At 36.1% G+C, this 19402-nt stretch overlaps 1 protein-coding gene across 12 annotated transcripts in view; it reads right to left on the bottom strand.

Moving 5' to 3' along the window:
- Positions 1-2458: 2458 nt before the first annotated feature.
- Fubp1 (far upstream element binding protein 1) overlaps positions 2459-19402 on the bottom strand; it is a 24529-nt gene continuing 7585 nt past the window's right edge. For 3 of the 12 annotated variants that reach the window (XM_029537896.1, XM_021197022.2, XM_021197023.2), the window contains 14 exons: positions 19145-19202; positions 17357-17519; positions 17176-17274; positions 16968-17069; positions 16640-16742; positions 16434-16534; positions 15816-15957; positions 14980-15140; positions 12551-12702; positions 12170-12249; positions 9232-9369; positions 7505-7579; positions 3229-3374; positions 2459-2857 (listed from right to left, as the gene is read on the bottom strand). In XM_029537896.1, coding sequence (XP_029393756.1) covers positions 2849-2857; positions 3229-3374; positions 7505-7579; positions 9232-9369; positions 12170-12249; positions 12551-12702; positions 14980-15140; positions 15816-15957; positions 16434-16534; positions 16640-16742; positions 16968-17069; positions 17176-17274; positions 17357-17519; positions 19145-19202 — 1529 coding nt within the window. In that variant the 3' untranslated portion in view covers positions 2459-2848. Of the gene's footprint in view, positions 2998-3228; positions 3375-7504; positions 7580-9231; positions 9370-12169; positions 12250-12550; positions 12703-14979; positions 15141-15815; positions 15958-16433; positions 16535-16639; positions 16743-16967; positions 17070-17175; positions 17275-17356; positions 17520-19144; positions 19203-19402 lie in introns of all 12 variants that reach the window. The other 9 variants (XM_029537893.1, XM_029537894.1, XM_029537898.1 and 6 more) reach the window with 6 other exon arrangements.

Here is a 19402-nt window from a genome sequence, read left to right as displayed (position 1 = left end):
AAATAAATGCAGTCAGTTATTAAAATATTATAAATCAGAAACTACTGGTTATGCAGATTATGAAAGGTTATTTGTTAAACAATTAACATTTTACTGATGCACATGCCTTTCCCCAAAACTTACTGCCAGTATTTTTTATTCTTCCTTGTCAGCAAATACAAGTCATGAAAATAGAACTGTCTATGAAACTGAACCAAAATGATCTTTCTGAATTACTGTACTTTAAAGCAGTAATAATACAGGGGGAAAATAATAAAAATAAAACTATAAAAACGATCAGATTTGGAGGGCAAAGAAAATTTCCTGTTACTCATACAAACAGGCTGTGAAGGCTGTTGAAATTTCTGACCAAATGATTTCCTATGTCTTAACTATTTAAGTGTTCTTACTTTAACATTTCTATAATTCTGGAGGAGGGGTGTACAAAAAGATTTGGATGTTTTTCAGTTATTGCAGCAATCTACTCATTTTAATGGAAAAAAAAAACAAAAAAAACAAAACATCACCCAAAATTGTAAACAGTTGCTTGAACAACTTAACAGACTTTCCAATAGAATGGTACCATAAATAACAAAATACATTTGGGGAAGCAGCAGCAGATTGCTTTTGAGTACACAACCACAAAAACCTCACAGGGACAACATTAATGTACTGATATATTTATATATATATGTCCTTAGGTTGTGCTTACCTGTTGCTTTTTGCAGCAGAACCTAAGGTGGAAGGTCTGGGAAGGCACTGTGAAGTATAAATAATTGCACTGTTTGCAATTAATAAAGATTTTAAATTTTAAACGAATCAAAATCAACAGCCTCCAATTTGTGAATTATGATACTGAATCCAACTATTTCCTTCAGTTTAACTACTAAATGCACCACAACACTTTCCTAGGTCATCTATGCAACAACATCATGCAAAATACTGAAATTGTTCATGTCAATACCCTACACTTAAGATCTTAACAGGTAACTCCTTAACTATTACCATTAAACTTCATACTAGAACTATGTATCCATATCTAAATATGGGTAAGGGACGTCACTAAGTTACATAAGACAATCAGAAACATTTCAAAACATCCACAATGAGCTGTACTATTTTCTGCCCTATAACCTCAACATTTGTCCTCATACAAATGGTGCTGCCCAGACGATAGAACTAACATTTATGAAAAGGCATTAAGTCCTTAAATTTTGCAAACTGAAAAGAACTTCTGTCTTAAACATTTCAAGTTTTTCATATCACTATAAAAGATAGGCATATTTTACACTGAAAAATGGCATTTTAGGAGCACTGATAATACTATTCAACTTTGTTACTGATCAATTTTCTTTAGCTATTAGCTAAAGCATATCAAAAATACTTACCCATTAAGCTCACTTAAAAAAAAAATACAGTACTATGTATTATTCTATGTTAAGAAGCAGTTATGGTTTCCCACGACAGCACTGTATTCCAACATAATATTCACACAAAATATAGCAATTGCATTATGTGGAACATCGACAAAAAGATACTGTTGCAGTTCATCAATTTGTCATTCTGATGTACTTACAGTGCAATGCTCCTTGAAGGAACACAATCAAGGATGATACACAGCACAGTCCTCCTCACCCCTACAGAGCTAGTTCTATACTGGCTGGATCAAACCTGCACTTCAACAGACAATGGCAAGACAGACTGTATTTGCATGTAGTCTAATATATTAATATGCAAAGAGCCAACAAATATGCAGAGTAAAACAATGGTTTTCAACAAAATATCAGAACTTCAGCATGAATGTTAAAGATTAATAAAATGATTCAGTACATAAAAAAATTAATTTGATTCAATGAGTGGACTTGTGCAATTACAAGACAAAGCTTATCTATACTGCAAAAAGAAAAAAAAAGCTTGAACATTTTCATACCCCAAATGTTTCAATGGCAGATGCAATGTAGCTATACTTTCGCATTCTATTACTTTTCTATCCTGAATTTAGAAAGAAACACACTATTATAACATATACATTGAAAGAGTTGCTTTTCATGAAAAACAATGTTTCTTATAAACTCCTCAGATCACTGTCTGCAACTGTTCAAAATTAGTTATGCTGAAACAGTCTGGGAGGTAAGCGAAGAGCAGGAAGGTTAACTGTTGTAGCAGCAGTACAGGTCTGAAACAGTGCTCATGTATAAAAGGAAATTTCACTGTTAATGCAATGGAAGTATACTAAAGATCATTGTATACACATGCAGCTTTTAATCAAATAGAAGGAAAAACATGAAGATATCAAGATTACTTGTGCTGAAATAGCCAAATACAACAGAAAAGACCTCCAATCTACCACTATACTCCAACAGGGGAAAAAACATGCCAGTGTTTAAAAACTCAGAAATTCATGGGGAAAGCTTATATACTCGTGTACATGTATCTTAATTTATCACTGCTAAGAAACTATGAATCCTTTACCCACATATCCAACTTACCGACACAGGAGGTTTCATATCATTTATTGTAAAGCACAAAACAGGCATTTTAAAAGTGAAAGTATACATTGAAAAAGTACATTTATATCACAAAGCATCGACCACATAATAGTTGCAAATACATTTGCTGGAATGTGTACATCTACACTAAAGACTAAAAACAAACCAATTTTCATTTCTACACAGAAATATTAACCTCCTATCAGTAGTGATAGATATTTTGTACATTTTCAAAATAAAAAAAAAAAAAGAGGGGGAAAAAAACACTACTTTAAACCAAAAACAAAATTAAGATCTTCATCAAGTCGTCTGCATCCATATATTTAACAAAGGTTTTTTCCCCCACACAATGAAGCAAATACTGTATTGTCCACTTCTTATTATTGGCCCTGTGCAGAAGAGATACATAAGAGATACACAAAAAGTTAAAGAAAATCCTTTAAATGGAGCTAATTCAGGAGTGAATCCTTTAAGAAAGAAAAACTGGTTAATATAAATGATGGTGGCTTCTTGCATGATTTGCAAATCCCTGGGGGAAGAAAATTTATTTTTAAAATCAAAGGCATTATAAAAATAGCTCTCAGATGCCAGAAAACATTATTAGAAAAACTGAGTCCCCAAACACAACACAATATCTCATGTAGTTACACTTTAGCAAGTAAAAAGTAAAACATATTCATTCCCAAATAAACAAACATGCAGAAAACATGGTTGGAGTGGAAAAGAAAAACAAAACAAAAAAATAGCAAATGTATTATACCTGAGGTGCTGGAGGATGCTGTGGCATCCCCTGGGGACTTGTCTGGGCATAATATGCTGCTTGCTGTCTATAGTACTCCGCCCAGGCTGCACTATAATCTGGTTGACCACCTGGTGGGGCCCCAGTAGGAGCAGGAACTGCTTGACCTTCAGGAAAACAGAGAACTTTATTGCTGCAACTATAATTACAAATCTCACAGTATCTCTTCTCTAGTAAACACAGTGTCTTGCTTTTTAAAATACTCCTTCCAAGCCTTTTAATAACCTTGTGTCTGTCCTTGTGACCTAAAACACCCCCTCAACTTTAATACAAAAATGTATGTACCATAAGTACAGCTTATAATGAAAGGCACAGAGGGTCAATAGTTCTTGTTTTTAATCTCAACACAGGGTTTCACTTATGTAGCACAGGCTGGCTCAAAACTTGTTATCCTCTTGGCAACTTCCCAAGAGCTAGGATTATCTGGGCCTCATTGCCCCTTCAGTTACTGTTTATCTTAAGTATGCCTTAGATAGGGAGGGAGAATGAGGGGGGAAAGTGAAGCACACAAGAAATGGCAAAGATGCTCTTTTCATTTCAATCACAAGTTTCAGTCTTTTAGTTCAGCGTGATTAGTAAAAGACAAAATGACCCAAACTCACATACCTTTAAACAATGGGAAAGATTCAGATATAATCCTTGACAAGGAAAGAAGAAACACTTTGTTTTTTTTGCTAACTGAGAAAGGGTCTCACTATCCAGGGCTGGACTCATCCTTGGAGATCTACCCGCTGCTGCCCCGAGTACTGGGACTAAATGTGTGTATGTGCCACCACACACATTACACACTATATTACTAGTCTTAAACTACAGAGAAGTATTGAAAGATATTTATGACACACACAATGAAACAAAAGACATACTGAGTTTATATTACAGTATGGCTTTACTAAAAAACTGGCAGCTGAAATAAAGTTCAATGAAAGATGTAAAACTCAGCTTTTATGGGTAATTTTGCTTTAAGTGACCATTCTGAGTTATCAAATGATAAAAATCAAATTCTAGAAAAACTGAATTGATTTTGTAAACAAGCAAGTTAACTGCAAATGACAGTTGACAGAGACATTACAATTGTTAAGAACAGAGGATATTATTCAATATATTTAAAACAAATTGGTCTGCAACTTACTTTGCAATGGCCCAGGCATAAAATATAAATAAAAAGCATTTGGCTGAACATGCTGTCCAAACCTGTCAACAATGCACAATTTTTCCAACTTTTTTAACGTTTTGAAATTTCCAACGCTTTTACTTCCTCTGGGCGCTAAGGTATTATTGTATTAGTTGCCTTCAAAGTCCACTTTATCAGTCCTTAACACACTATAAGTGCTTTAACAAATGCATTATTTCGTTGTGTATGGAATATGTGCGCTCAAGCACACATGCCATGAATGTATGTGTAGATGTCAGAAATCTGCCTTCCTCAATTTCTAGGTCAACAGTCTTTGCACAAGTGTCTTACCCAATGGAGTTGTCTCACTGCCCTACAATACCCCATTTTAAAAGCATTCCCCAAAATGGCTTCACTTAAATTTCCTCCAAATAGGAATTACCTTACTCTTCACTCTGACACTTAATTCTTTACTGATTACAGAAGTTTTTATTCTACCCACAACTTCTATCATTGTATATTCTGTTCTTCCTCATGACTTAAAACACTTTTTCCATTCATCTAGAATTTCATCTGTAAGATTCTCTGGAGTTGTTGCATTGAAATTCATGTTTTAGTGGAGTTTTGCTACTGAGGAAATGATGATAAATTTACAGTCTATTAACCCCCCCTTTGGTTTTAAGAGGAAAAATTAGAAGTAGAGTTCTGAATATGTGTGAATAAACTGATCATTGTGGCAGAGAGAGAAATTCAAAATTGTACTAAAAAACAAACAAACAAACAAAAAAAAAAAAACCCCGCCCATTACCCAAACAAAACTCCACTCAAAAAAAACACCAAGAGGGGCTGGTGAGATGGCTCAGTGTGTAAGAGCACTGACTCTTCTTCCAAAGGTCCCGAGTTCAAATCCTAGCAACCATATGGTGGCTCACTGTCACCCGAAACGAGATCTGATGCCCTGCATGTTTGAAGAGAGCTACACAATGTACTTACGGATAATAAACAAACAAAACATCAAGAGGGGAGAACTTATAAAAAAACCATGGGCCTTCAAGTTTTTTATTTCCCAATTTCTTCTCCTCTCTTCCATTTAAAACACACCAAGACTGAACTTGTGGACATGGCTGAGTATGCACACATACATACATGCAAGGCCAGAGGAAACCATCAGGGGTCTTCCTCTATCTCTCTGTACCTTACTCCCCTGACTCCTTTTACTGAAACCACAGTTGGCTAGCAAGCTCCTGCAACTGCTTCCCAACATGCAACAGTCCATGATTGGGCTTTTAAGATAGGTAGTGGGGATTTGAACACAGGTCATTAAGCACTCTTAGCCATCTACCTTCTGAGCTCCTATTCTGAACCTTTTGCTTTAAGGTCTCTTAATTTATGATTATCCTAAAAAAAATTATCAAGGACAATACTTTCAGAAAAAATTGTAGTTAAACATTTTACAGGGAAAAATGATTTTTATAACTATCACACAATTAAAAATACTCATTCAAAAAAAAAAAAAGAAAAGAAAAAAGAAAAAAAAATACTCATTCAATGATTAACTAAATTACCTAAAACAGTATTTTTAAAGATTTATGACAGGGAATTGTTCAATTAGTCATGTAAACAAATAATGACATAATTGTGTACAGACGCCAACCTTATTCTGTCCTAATTACCTAATTCAGTTACCAGGTTTCTACCCAATCAACACACAAATATACCTGGTACACTACACAGTAAAAATAAATAATGGAGTTAATGCACTTTCACCTTAACATACTCAATTTCTTATAAATAAGCAGCATTACTTCAGCACAGCTGATATATACCTTGACCACCGGCTATCATGGAATGATTAATACATTTCCATCTACTCTCAAAAATATCCCAGTTCAAAAAAGAAATTATGTAATCATTCTAATTACACATAATATTGTTTCAAGTTCCTCCCCACCCCGCAAACAGTGTTTTCTCTGTCCTGGAACTCACTCTGTAGACCAGGCTGTCCATGAACTCAGAAATCTGCCTGCCTCTGCCTCCCAAGTGCTGGGATTAAAGGTGTGCGCCACCACTGCCTGGCAGGTTTCAAGTTTCTATTGCTAAGGTTCAACTGTTAGAACCTGCTTGAGATCAGTAGGTTAAGAAAAGTTATCAGCCCATCTGTTCATTGCAGAAGTTTGTCATCACATCATTTCCCCAAACAGTTGTTCAAATATAAAACCTCTTTAGTCTGAAAGCAGCTTTGTAGAAAGCTGTATCACCAACAAGAAATACACTTACACAATCACCATGGCTTTGTTAAGAATTACGTTCAATAGTTGTTAAAATCTTTTTAAAAGAAGGTCATCCTTTTTTCCTTTTCAATGCATGCAAATGTTTAGCATTAAAGCAATGTCACTGTGGGCTAATTTCCTGCTTATTTTGCAGTAAAGCCAGTGATACAACTACTTTGCTGGTCTAAAATTTAATCTCATTCCATTCAGACCACTACACAAAAGTACAGTAATAGAGCCATATATTATTACCTAGTAAGGAAATGTCAGATTTTAGTTATTAGCTTGCTGACAATTTTATTTCTTTGCCATATAAGCACAATTATAAGAATTTCTTGAATTGCCCTTAATATGTCTTAACTTCCCAGTAAGTTTCAGAATGTCACCTTTCCTGTTTATTATTATTATTTCTGCTTTTCTGTCTAACAATCCCAAGTGTCCTGCAACTTGCTTTGTAGACAAGGCTGGCCTCAAACTCAGAGATAAACCTACCTCTACCTTCCAAATACTGGGATTAAAGGCATGTATTGCCAGGCAGTGGTGGCACACGCCTTTAATCCCAGCACTTGGGAGGCAGAGGCAGGCAGATTTCTGAGTTCGAGGCCAGCCTGGTCTACAGAGTGAGTTCCAGGACAGCTAAGGCTATAAAAAAACCAAAAGGCATGTATCACCACTTCCTAGCTTGTTTAATATAAACTTTAACATTATAAAAACATACAGATGAGCTACCTCAAGTATTTAAAAAAAAAAAAAAAAAGCAAATATTTTGTTACTAATTATTCTAACTTTGTAATGTGTATTTACTTCAGTTTAATTAATAAAATAAAAAAGATAAGACTGAAAATATACAGCATACCCATTTTCTTGTAGTACTCTTCCCAAGCCTTTGTATAATCAACCTGTCCAGCTGGAGCTGGATTCTGCTGATCTCCTTTTTAAAAAAACAAACAAAACAATATTAAAGTTTTTGAAGGCTATTATGCACTTTTGCTTCTACACCATCAGTACTGTAATTAGCAGTCTACCATGGAGTTGTGCAAGTGTTTGTTGGGGATAATGACAGTGGGTATAGAAGGGGTGGACATAAAAACTGGGGACAGTAAATAAATGCACACGAGAGAAATACACAACATGAAGTTTCTATCCATTTTTAAGGATAGTTCAAGCATGGTTTATCCCTTGATATCTCCTGCACACATTTTTAGAAAAGTCACAAATAGTTTTGAAGCACTAGAACAGAATTATTAAAGGTTAAATAAAAAAGTTGTATATAGTCATGTGATTTTTTAGTAGGCACGTGTTGTTGTTCTGCATGTTTTTAAAGATACTCTGACCATTTAATTTTATGTGTGAGCATTTTGTCCATATGTATAATCTGTGCACCCCAGGTATCTGGAGCTCTCACAGATCAGAAAAGGGCACTGGATCCCCTGGAATCAGTTTCAGTGTGAGTTACCATGTGGGCACTAGTAATCAAACCTGGGTTTTCTGCAGGAACAAGTACTATTGACTGACTGCCAGTCCCAAACATACCTTTTAGTTCTAATTTGGACAGGATTATAATTAGTGACATTTAGATAGCAATTAGTATACTTAGACTGATATCTAAATTCTATCCTTAGGAAAAAAGAGAAAGGAAAAAAAAAAGGAATGAATCGTTGATTGGAGCTGAGAAGACAAAGTTATCTTACTGTGTTAGGCACCAGGGCCACCTTGAAGATAATCCCAACCACCCACAATCTAGGACAATATAATGGAAGTAGTTAAAAAAGGGCAATCTCTTTCTTGTAGTAAAATAGCAACTAATATACAGTGATAGAAACTAACACAGTTAACAGCTACTGTAACAGTAGTTTACTAAGGCAAGGTTTATTAATACAGACTAAGGCTGAGGCGGAAGTTCAATGGATAGGATAGTGACATTATTCCAGTAAAATGTACCAGAAAACACTAGGTAATTCTTTATAGTACATAGTAGTAGTATAGTGCAGAAAACAGGCTGGTAGTATCAAGACCATTTAAACAACCATGGTTAGTAACTCTATAGCTTGGCAGCTATCTAATTGCTGAGTTATCCTCTTATTAGAGACATAAAAGAAGACCAAGAAACTGCTCTAGCTTGATGAGACTTAACAGATCTAATGAAAACACTGGGTCAGTTGGTGAACTAAGCAAGGGTTGTGTATAATAGTGGTATATCAATGATGTGACTTTAAAGTCCTTGATGGTTATTTATTCTGGAATGAATATACTCTGTAAAAGGGTAATATGATTTTATGTCTCCAAGTACAGTTTTCAGTAGCTCTCTTCATATCAAGGTAGCGAAGTAAATGGGGGCGGGGAAGGACAGTTAACAGTCTCATTATTTAAGGCATTATTCTTCCAACTATTATTTGACTTAGTTTGCTTACCCAAAGTCACAACTGAGTCTTCAAAACCTTATGCCTGAGGATCTAACCTAATGATACCGTCATGCACAAGGCCCAACAATTCTCAGGACTGAAACAAAGTTTTGTTATGACTTCATACATGAATCCAAACACAAACTTTAGCTTTAAAATAGGAAATGAAATCTTTTATTACCGTAGTTACCTTGTCCATTGGTTTGGGTTGTAGCTGGTGCCCCAGCAGGAGCTGCAGGTGGGGGCTGTGCCTGCTGTTGGTAATAGTGAGCATAGTAAGCAGCCCAAGCTGCAGAGTTTGGATCTGTTCCTGCCTTGGCTGGAATTTAAAAAGAAAGAGAGGGTTGAAGGTTAATATGTAAACTTGAGAAATTAATCCTTACCTTTTTGGTGATTCCTGACAAATAGGCTCAAAAGTTATCAATAGCAAATGGAAACTTTCAAAATTTTCTAGTATGATTATCACTTGGCTTTTAGTTCAGAAACTTCAGCCTCGGGTATTAAGTAATTTCCTAGATTACAGGTATTAAGTAATTTCCTAGTGATTGGTGGAACTGGTATATAAATGGATGATCCAATGGTTTGTCTCAGCCCAATCCTGTGTCTTTGCTTTTTTTCACCCAACAAGTTAAGCTGCAAAGTGCAACAGTTCTGTATAGAAGACAGTTATGGACTAATTTGCACAAGAAAAGAACAAAGATTAGATACATGCACTTTATATTTATTTCACAGTCACAATCCTGAAATTACTGCTCTATCATTTTTCTATAACCTTCAGGATAGTTCAAGCATACTTTATCATTTAAAATCTCCTGTACCCATTTTTGAGATCATGTCCCATTTAACACAGGCCGATTTCCAACACTTTACCTTTTCTTCCTCTACTTTTTCCAGTGTTCGGGCTACATGTGTGTGCCCGTCTGTTGTAAATATCTTTCATGATATGGACCTCCTAGCTTATCCATCATGTAGTAGCATGTTGTTTATGTGTGTAAACGTGTATGGAGGCCAGAGACTGATTCTGGATGTTCTCCCTTATCATGTTCACCTTGTTTTATACATAAAGTTCCATTTCTAGCTATGTGTACCTGTGTGTATCTAAATAAATGTGGGTTACTAAAGAGACCAGAAGGTGTTAGAGTAACTGAATCTCAACTTTCATCCTCTGAAAGAGCAGTAAGACCTTTATAATTACTGAGCTACCCTTCCTAATTTTTTAAAAAAATAATTATTTTTGTATATGAGTATACTTGAAGCTGTCTTCAGACACACCAGAAGAGGGCATCAGATCCCAATGCAGATGGTTGTGAACCACCATGTGGTTGCTGGGAATTGAACTCAGGACCTCTGGAAGAACAGTCAGTGCTTTTCTTATCCACTGAGCCATCTCTCCAGCCTCCCTTCCTAATTTTTTGAGATAGGATTTCTCCTCGAACCCAGAGCTCACAGACTTGGTTACAAGAGCTGGCCAGGAAACTTTACGGATCCTTTTAAGTTAACAGGTACTTTAGAATCCAGATTAAAAAAAAAAAAAAAAAAATTACAAGCTTTATTAAAGCATTTTATTTATTTTTCTTTAAAACAGGTGGGAGGAATAGAACTCAGGTTCTAATGCTTATCCCCAGCACTGTGGCTTATCCTATTAATTCCATTTCTCTTTTACCATCTCCCAACACTCAAGTTTTAGCTGCTGCCCTATTCACAAGTCCCCACAACCAAAAAAACCCAAAAAACAAAACAAAAAAAAAACCCCAAACCCACACTTTTTGATTTGCAATTAGCAGGTACTAAGAGCTCACTATTCTTTTACATAGGTTGAATTCACCTATTATCCATTTAAGATTGAAGATTAAATTTTTGACATCTATATAAACCTCAACCTCATAGCAGCAGTTTCTTGAAAATGCAGACAATAAAATACTTGACTTCTAAGTCAAATTTAAGCAACATATTATCCCAAGTCAGTAACCTGTGGATAAACCTGAGAGCAGTCAGTCTTCCAGGTAATGTTGGAAGTCATACTCACTGACCAGACCTTACAGTGCTAATACCAAACATCACTCATTTGAGCAATCCCATGAAACTGAATTACCCATATAAAACCTTCTATTTAACCTGTTCCAACTCAATTTAATCATGCCACTTCTAAATGTTTGTTAGAAGGAAAAGATTCACTTTTAAACCTCTTACAAAGAAAGTCATAGCTGATGCTTCTTTTACACCCGTACCATTCCTGTCTGCCCTGGGAATGCACTCTTGCTAATAGACATACATTCATCTTTCATATTCAGATGCCACCACAATTCAAGTTATTTCTTTTTCTGCTTTCTCTTTTTTTTTTTTGAGACAGGATTTTTCCTGTGTGTCCCTGGCTATCCTTGAACATGCTCTGTAGATCAGGCTGTCCTCGAACTCAGAGATCTGCCTGCTTCTGTCTCCTGTGTGCTGGGACTAAAGGCGTATTCACCACTGCCGCCCGGCTCAAGTTGTTTCTTAAATGAATAGAAGTTGTGGTTATTTGGTGATTGAGCAAAGTTCCTATGAATTTAACATACATTGAGATAGTAAAACATTTAATAAATCCAACAAAGCAATTACATTTAAATCAACTTTGATTTTAAAAAAATACACCATGTAGAAATCAATCTATAACTCAGAACACTCTTTGAAACCTTTAAAATGAATCAAACTACAGGGGCTGCAAAGTGAAAAAAACAAAAGAAAAACAACAAAAAAGTCCTATTTCCAAGTTGATTCTTGATCATGATGGAGTAGAAACAAAACAGTATGGGAGGATATAATGAGAACCATGCTACAGAAAATCCAGATTACAAGAGAGAAAAATAAATGTACTTTCCTGTTTTGGTAATTAAGGGACCTAATTTTAAGGCGCCTTATCAGCAATAAAATAACTTATATTATTATTTGAGAACATAGTAGTGTTAGACACATTATTTTATAAATATGGACTACTATGAATAAAGTCACAACATACTAGACAGCAGTGTCATCTTACACTGCAGGGGAAGTGCCTTAAAAGATCGCACATACAATAGATATTTTAGGACTGTGACAAGTAGTATACAATGAAGCTAACATATTAATAGATTATCTTTTACCTGGGTCAGGAGGAGCCTGTTGCTGCCAATGTGGATACGCATTTCCCCATCCCTGGGGAGCATATGGGGCTGGAGGACCGCTAGGGGTGGGGAAACCAAACACAAATACCATTAATAAAAGCCAGCTTTATTTATTTTATGTGTAGGTTTGCCTCTGCATGTATTGCATATATGTATATGAGCTATGTATGCCTAGTGTTGCTGTCAAGATACCCTGGAACCTGTCATGGCTTCGAACCCCTGTGTGGTGCTGGGAAGTGAACTCAGGTCCCTCTGCAAAAGAAACAAGTGCTCTGAACTACTGAGCCATCATCATCTCTCCAGCCCTCAATACTTAGGATCTTTAGGGAAAGCCCAGAACCAACCAAATGTGGTACTTACTGAGGAGCTGGGCCAGGTGGTCCAGGATTGTAAGGTGCAGGGTTGTATGGTCCCATTGGAGTTCCTGGCCCTGGAGGTCCAGGAGGCCCATGAGGACCTGGAACCCCATGGGGCCCATGGGGTACAGGTGGCCCTAAAGGATTTACTGGGCCCTATTAAAAAAAAGAAAAAACAAACAATAAATAAATATTCTCAAACAATGTAATGGTTGAGTAATTCAAAGTCCAACTACTCTTTTCCATTAAATTTACCCTCTTCGCTTTATGGTGCAAGAAATAAAATGTCGCCTTTAATCCCAGCACTTGGGAGGCAGAGACAGGTAGATTTCTAAGTTCGAGGCCAGCCTGGTCTACAGAATGACTCCCAGGACACCCAGGGCTATACGGAGAAACCCTGTCTCGGAAAAACAAAAACAAACAAAACCACACATGGTATTCTCAATCTCAACTGTAATGTCTTGGAAATCCCATTTAGATAATGTCACCTATTGTAACTTTCTAAACAGCATGAAATCTTCCCTTACAGTTCTAACACATTATTGCATTTTATATATTGATATCACAATACTTTTACTAATCTTCCTATTTGGAGACAGGGTCTTAGTATGTAGCTTTTGGTAGCCTTGAACTCACCATGTAGACCATGATGGCCTTAAACTGCCCCTGACTACCAAGTCTTGGATTTAAAAGCATGTTCTACTATACCCAGCACCATTTCCTGTTAGTCAGGCCACCCTGCAAAACCTTCAAGGACCACTGGATATAAATGCCCTAAATCATTTCTTTTTTCAGTTAATAACAACTAATACTAACAAATAAAACGAAATGCCTACAATTTTTAAGAATATAATTTTAATCTTTTCCCCCCAGTACTAGGTCCTGAGGTCAGCACTTGCTAGCCAAGTCCTCTACATCCTAGCTACACCCTACACACTTATTTTACATGTATACATGGTACATGTGGGTGCCCAAAAAGAGAAAAGAGCACCAGATTCCCTGGTGCCAGAGTTACAAACTTTTTGGGAACTCAATTTGTCTTGTACAAAAGGGGAAGCGCTCTCAACTACTGTAACACCTCTCCAGCCCCTCAAACTAACACCCAAGTGCTGCAGCTGTGAGTACGGAAGCACCAACTGACCCATGGGGATTCCAGGCATCATTCAAGTCATCAATCAGTTCATCTGATCTAGGTGGTACATGCTGTTCATTCTAGCACTGAGGAGAAAAGGCAGGTAGACAGACCTCTGTGAATTCAAGGCTAGCCTAGTCTACATAATGATATACCATCTCAAAAACAAAACAAAAAAGAAAAAGCACAAAGGGTTTATTTTAGAAAAACATCTTCAGTTTGTGGACAATTACAATTATGAACACTACAAAACTAATGTCTTTTCTTAAACTTCTGTACCCACTTATAATATCAAAGGAGAATCCTAAAGAATATCTGATCAATATCAGTAATTCTAAAATACTTTTTTATTCCTTCAAAATAGCCTAACATTTTAAAATATTCATCTCTCACTAACTTGCTATGTCCAGCCCCTCTTGCCCTTTGTGTCCTATTTAAATAACTCACCAAATCAAACTGTATTGCCCATCTACAGAGTTTTTACTAATTTAAATCTGTATGTTTTATCACCAGAAACAGTTCCAAAATTGAGCATGTACCAAAATCACATGAAACACCTTTGATTTTTTTTTTTTTTTTTTAAAAGACAGGGTATCTCTATACAGCCCTGGCTGACCACCTGCCTCTGACTCCCAAGTGCTGGGATTAAAGGAACATGCCACTACTGCCCCATAGAATATCTCTGAAAACACGCTGGGCTTAATTTACTTTCCCTTTATTTCTACAAAGGGTGGCTGTATATTTAGTATGTGATCTCCATGTGACTTGTAATGTTGTGCAGGTGCATGTGGAATTCAGGATCAACACTGACATTAGTGTCCAACAACTGGTCCTCTACAGTCTATGTAAACATGAAGCTCATTAACTGGCTAGGTAAGGTGGTCAGGGAGATCCACAGATAAGATCCATCAAAGTAAACCTACATTTCAAACCTCTGATGACTGGCAGTCAGTCCAAAAGCCAGAAAATATAAATTACTTCAGTAGAAAAGGAGATATACTAGTTTGACTGATAAGGGATAGGCAGTGTGGACCTTGATAGAATACTGAATTCCTGTAACTAGCAAATATTTTCTCTTTATCTATAGACATTCAAATATAAGGTGATTTTTCATAGACTTTTAACTGCATGCTTAATCATGGTACTTGTATTTTGGATATCTTTCCTATGTTAATATATGTGTATACACTATATCACAGCATCTGCAATTTCATACTAGAAATTATGTATTTTCCCACAGTACACTTGATTTAGTGCGTTTGAGAGTTACTAGGAACTGTGCTATAAACGAAGGTACTTACCCCAATCTTCTCCTCTATGAGTTGCCGAGCATAGTCTATTTGCTGTGGAGTGCCCCGAATTGTAAATAACTTCATATTGGGATCTGCATTAGGTGGAGGATTTCTCTGAAGTTCTATTCTTGCACCAGACTGTTGGCTTATGCTTTTTATGGTTTCACCTCCTAAAACCAGACAAGACACTAAGTTCACAGAATGCAAGCAATACCTTTTTTCCTGAGACAAGGGTCTCTGTGTGGCCCTGGTTGTCCTATAACTCACCCTGTAGGTCATGCTGGCTTCAAACTCAGAGAGAAACTCCTGCCTCTGCCTACTAAGTGCTGGGATTAAAGGTGTCTGTCACCATGTCTGCAGAAATACTATTTTCTTTCTTTCTTTTAAAAAAAAAAAAACACCTATTACTTTGCTCATTAAAGTTAAGATTTTCTATGTATTCTGTTCTTCCATCTAGAACTCATACAAAACACAAAGTTTACTTCATACACGCCCTACTATACACACACCCTAATATGGGTTAGAACAGAAAAGTATTTCAATAAACAGGTTTTGTAAGTAACAAAGACATTAAATGCAAAACAAAACAAAAAACACCAACAAAACCCATTTTAATTAGGATCAAGTTTTGTAACTGACAGACTTTTGGTCCCCTTTCCCTAGAAGCAGTCGAGACACAATCCCATTTTTAACATACATTAAAGAGTGTTATTTTAGCTGCCGTGTTAAGACCTCTTTCCTATTAAGATGCACCAAAAAATTATAAACGGCATCATTTGTTTACAAGTATCCAGAAAAAACAAAACAAAACAGTATGTCAAAACAAAGAGTTTAAAATACATTGCCTTTTCCAATTATCAATCCAGTTTTCCCAGTTGGCACAATGAAATTAAATTCCTGGAGTCCACCAGGTGGTCCCATATTCCAGTTTCCTTGACCTCTACCTCGTCCTCGACCTCCAGGTCCAGGTCCACCAGGATTGCCAGCCTAAGAAAGGAGAAAACAAAATAAACTCTGTAACAGAACTATTGGCTTATTACCCCCCAACGCTCATATTTCGAAACAATGAAATTAAGAGATGACGTCAAACATTACTTGACAAAAATAGTCAACTAAGTAATAACTTCCACTTTTAAGTATATTGGGAGACTACCCATACATGCATAATGACCTGGGTTTAATTTCTAAGACCCACAGAATAGAGAACCAACTTCAGAAAAATTTCCTTTGGCTCTCATAGGCACAAATATCCATAGAAATAAAAATTCAGATGCACTGGGGTAAATAAGGCAGAACATCTATGCAATTCTACTCTAAAATGTTTACCTTAAAGCAACTTAATGTCAGTCATTTTAACACTGCCAACAAATTCTAACATAACCCAGAGGGGTGTTTTTTTCTTTCAGGCATGATAAAAACTTTTCCAATGAAAGCAAACTGAAAATGTTAATTTCCTATCAAACCTGAACACTTCGTAGAAGGTCTGTGATTATTTCTGCAGCATGCTGACATCTGTCTGGAGGTCCTGTAATCTGCGCTATTCTATCAGGTGTTGTTCCATCATCTAAAACAACAAAAAACCCGAATAAATTATTGTGACAAACCAATTATGAATGTCAAGATTAAAAGCTATCAATTCTTAGAACATTAAATTATACCTTAAGCTTACCTGGCTTAAACTGAATTCGAACACCAGCATCATTTTGTATTTTTTTAATCATTTCTCCATTTCTTCCTATTACAATGCCAACAGCAAATCTTGGAATTGGGACCTTAAGTAAAAATATATTTTAAAAGACATTTCTCAAAAACTCATCTCCATATAATCTTAAAAGTAAATATACTAAATGATCATAAAAATAACAAGATAAAAAGACCCCAAGGAAGAAAATAAGAAAAGGGACATGAAGTTAAGTCCATTTAATTCAAAGCAGGAAAAACACTAGTACACCCATGGATTAGGATACAACCATTGCTGCTTCAGAATTCTTACTTACATCTATCCCTTCATTTCCTCCTATTCTTGAGCCATACTCATTCCGCACTTCTCTGAAACCACCTTGATCACGAATTAATTCTAATACCATTTCCTTGGCTTGCTATAATAGAAAGTTATCTAATTCAGAATATTTGTCAAAAAAAATTTTAATGCGTATTTTGTCCACCCCCCCAGCCTTTATATATAAAAGACAAAGTGAGGCTTACCTGAACTTTGTATGGATCACCAGTAATCCTAAGAGGTTTATCAGCACCAGTGTTTTGAGGCCCATCTTGAATCATAACCATTTTAACACCAGCCCGTTCCTATTAAAACCATGAAAATAATGTTAGTAAAAAACAAAAAGTGGCTTCAAAAGACTTAATATTCTTTACAGTATAATTATACCTGAAGCTGTTTAATCGTCTCTCCCCCCTTTCCAATAACCAGTCCTGCTTTGCTGGCTGGAATCATGATTTCCTGAACTGCATTTCCAGGTCCATCACCATGATGAAAGCCAGGGGCTGGTCTTCCCTTTTCAACAATCTGGTCCAATAATCTTTTTGCTGATCTGTTAACAAATTAATCTTCATAAAAAATATGTAGCATAACCAACCTTATCCCACAATACTAACAGTCAGCAGTTTTTATCTTAGTCAGGTTTAAAGTAAACTCTAAATATGGTATCTGAATTTGGACGCATTTCATGGTTGGAGGCAAGAACCTAAACCAAAGGAATGTAAAATGAGCGGTAATGAAGTATCTACACACCAAATAAATACAGTGATTTAAAAATATTCCAAAAAAAAAAAAAAAAAAAAGCCGGGCGTGGTGGCGCACGCCTTTAATCCCAGCACTCAGGAGGCAGAGGCAGGCGGATTTCTGAGTTCGAGGCCAGCCTGGTCTACAAAGTGAGTTCCAGGACAGCCAGGGCTATACAGAGAAACCCTGTCTCAAAAAACCAAAAAAAAAAAAAAAAATTCCATCTACCATGTCAAACACCAACTGGCTAAATAGTATACTAGTATACTACTAGTCTGTACCTTGAAAAGAGAACTGTTAATGCAGTTCTTAGAAGCAAAGCTTGAAGGATACTAAAAGGCACAATATATAAACTTTTAAAGGGGACATTTCAATGGTACAGGTGTCCTTTAAGGCACTGTGTTAAAAAATAGAACATGACGGGCAGTGGTGGCGCACACCTTCAATCCTAGCACTTGGGAGGCGGTGGCAGGCAGATTTCTGAGTTCGAGGCCAGCCTGGTCTATAGAGTGAGTTCCAGGACAGACAGAGCTACACAGAGAAACCCTGTCTCGAAAAACAAACAAACAAAAACAAATAGAACACGACGTTCAAAGATATTTTTATGATATGTAATTTCCAAATCTGTCTATAAACTCTTAGAAGAAATTACTCCTAAAATATTAGGAATGAAGAAAAAAAAAATCAGTTTAATCAGGAATTTCTTGAAATAGAAATTGATGGTCCTAGGCAAATGAACGTACAACAGTATCTCAAATACTAGACCAAAAAAAAAAAAAAAAAAAAAAAAAAAAAAAAAAAAAAAAAAAAAAAAAAACAAAAAAACCAACCAAAAAAAAAAAAAAACAAAACAAAAAACAAAAAACAAAACAAGGAAAGGTGTTAAATCTCAGTGTAGGATGATAATACTTGAGTGGAAGAGAAAAACAGGAATATAAAATTTTCCTGACTATATTGGTTATGACTTTTAGGTGACAATATTAACATATTTGTGCAAGGCAATTCAGGTTTTAATAATTTCTGAGTCTGTGTAGAAACCTATGGTAGGTGTATAGGTCAAATTACAACCACCAGTACCTTTTTTGTGATAGGTACCTTGAGGCAAGGTCTTTCAATGACTTTGAACCCATAGTGTTAGCTGGCTGGTTACCAAGTCCCCAAAATGTGCCTGTGTCGTTTTAGGATTAAACTCAGTCCTTCCTACTTGGGAGGAAAGCACCTAAATGCCTGAGTTACTGCCTTAGTCTTTGGCTTTAACATTCTCTGTCTTAGGTTCAGATGGTGAACCCTATTTTAAGAAAGGCACAATAATGTAAACTTTTATAGTGAAAATTTCAAGGTAATAAGCAGAAGAGAATGGTGCAGACGCTATGAAAACAAAGCTTGTGGTCTCCACAGCCTTCCTGTAAGTAGACTTAACATGGTCAGACTTACTGGACAGATTCAGGTGTTCCAGTTAGCATACAAGACCTTTCTGGTAGGCCACCACTATCTACAATTAAATAAAAAGAAAAGTTTAAGTAAAACATATATTAAAACTATCAGATCTTTAGAAACTTAAAATACTCGAGTTTCCTAGTGTACTGGCTAGTTTTGTGTCAACTTGACACAGCTGGAGTTATCACAGAGAAAGGAGCTTTAGTTGAGGAAATGCCTACATGAGATCCAGCTGTAAAGTATTTTCTCAATTAG

This window comes from Mus pahari, chromosome 4 (assembly GCF_900095145.1).
Source record: "Mus pahari chromosome 4, PAHARI_EIJ_v1.1, whole genome shotgun sequence".
NCBI classification, from domain to species: Eukaryota; Metazoa; Chordata; class Mammalia; order Rodentia; family Muridae; genus Mus; species Mus pahari.
The sequence above is the reverse complement of the archived record's forward strand: the minus strand, read 5'-3'. Positions and strand labels throughout refer to the sequence as shown.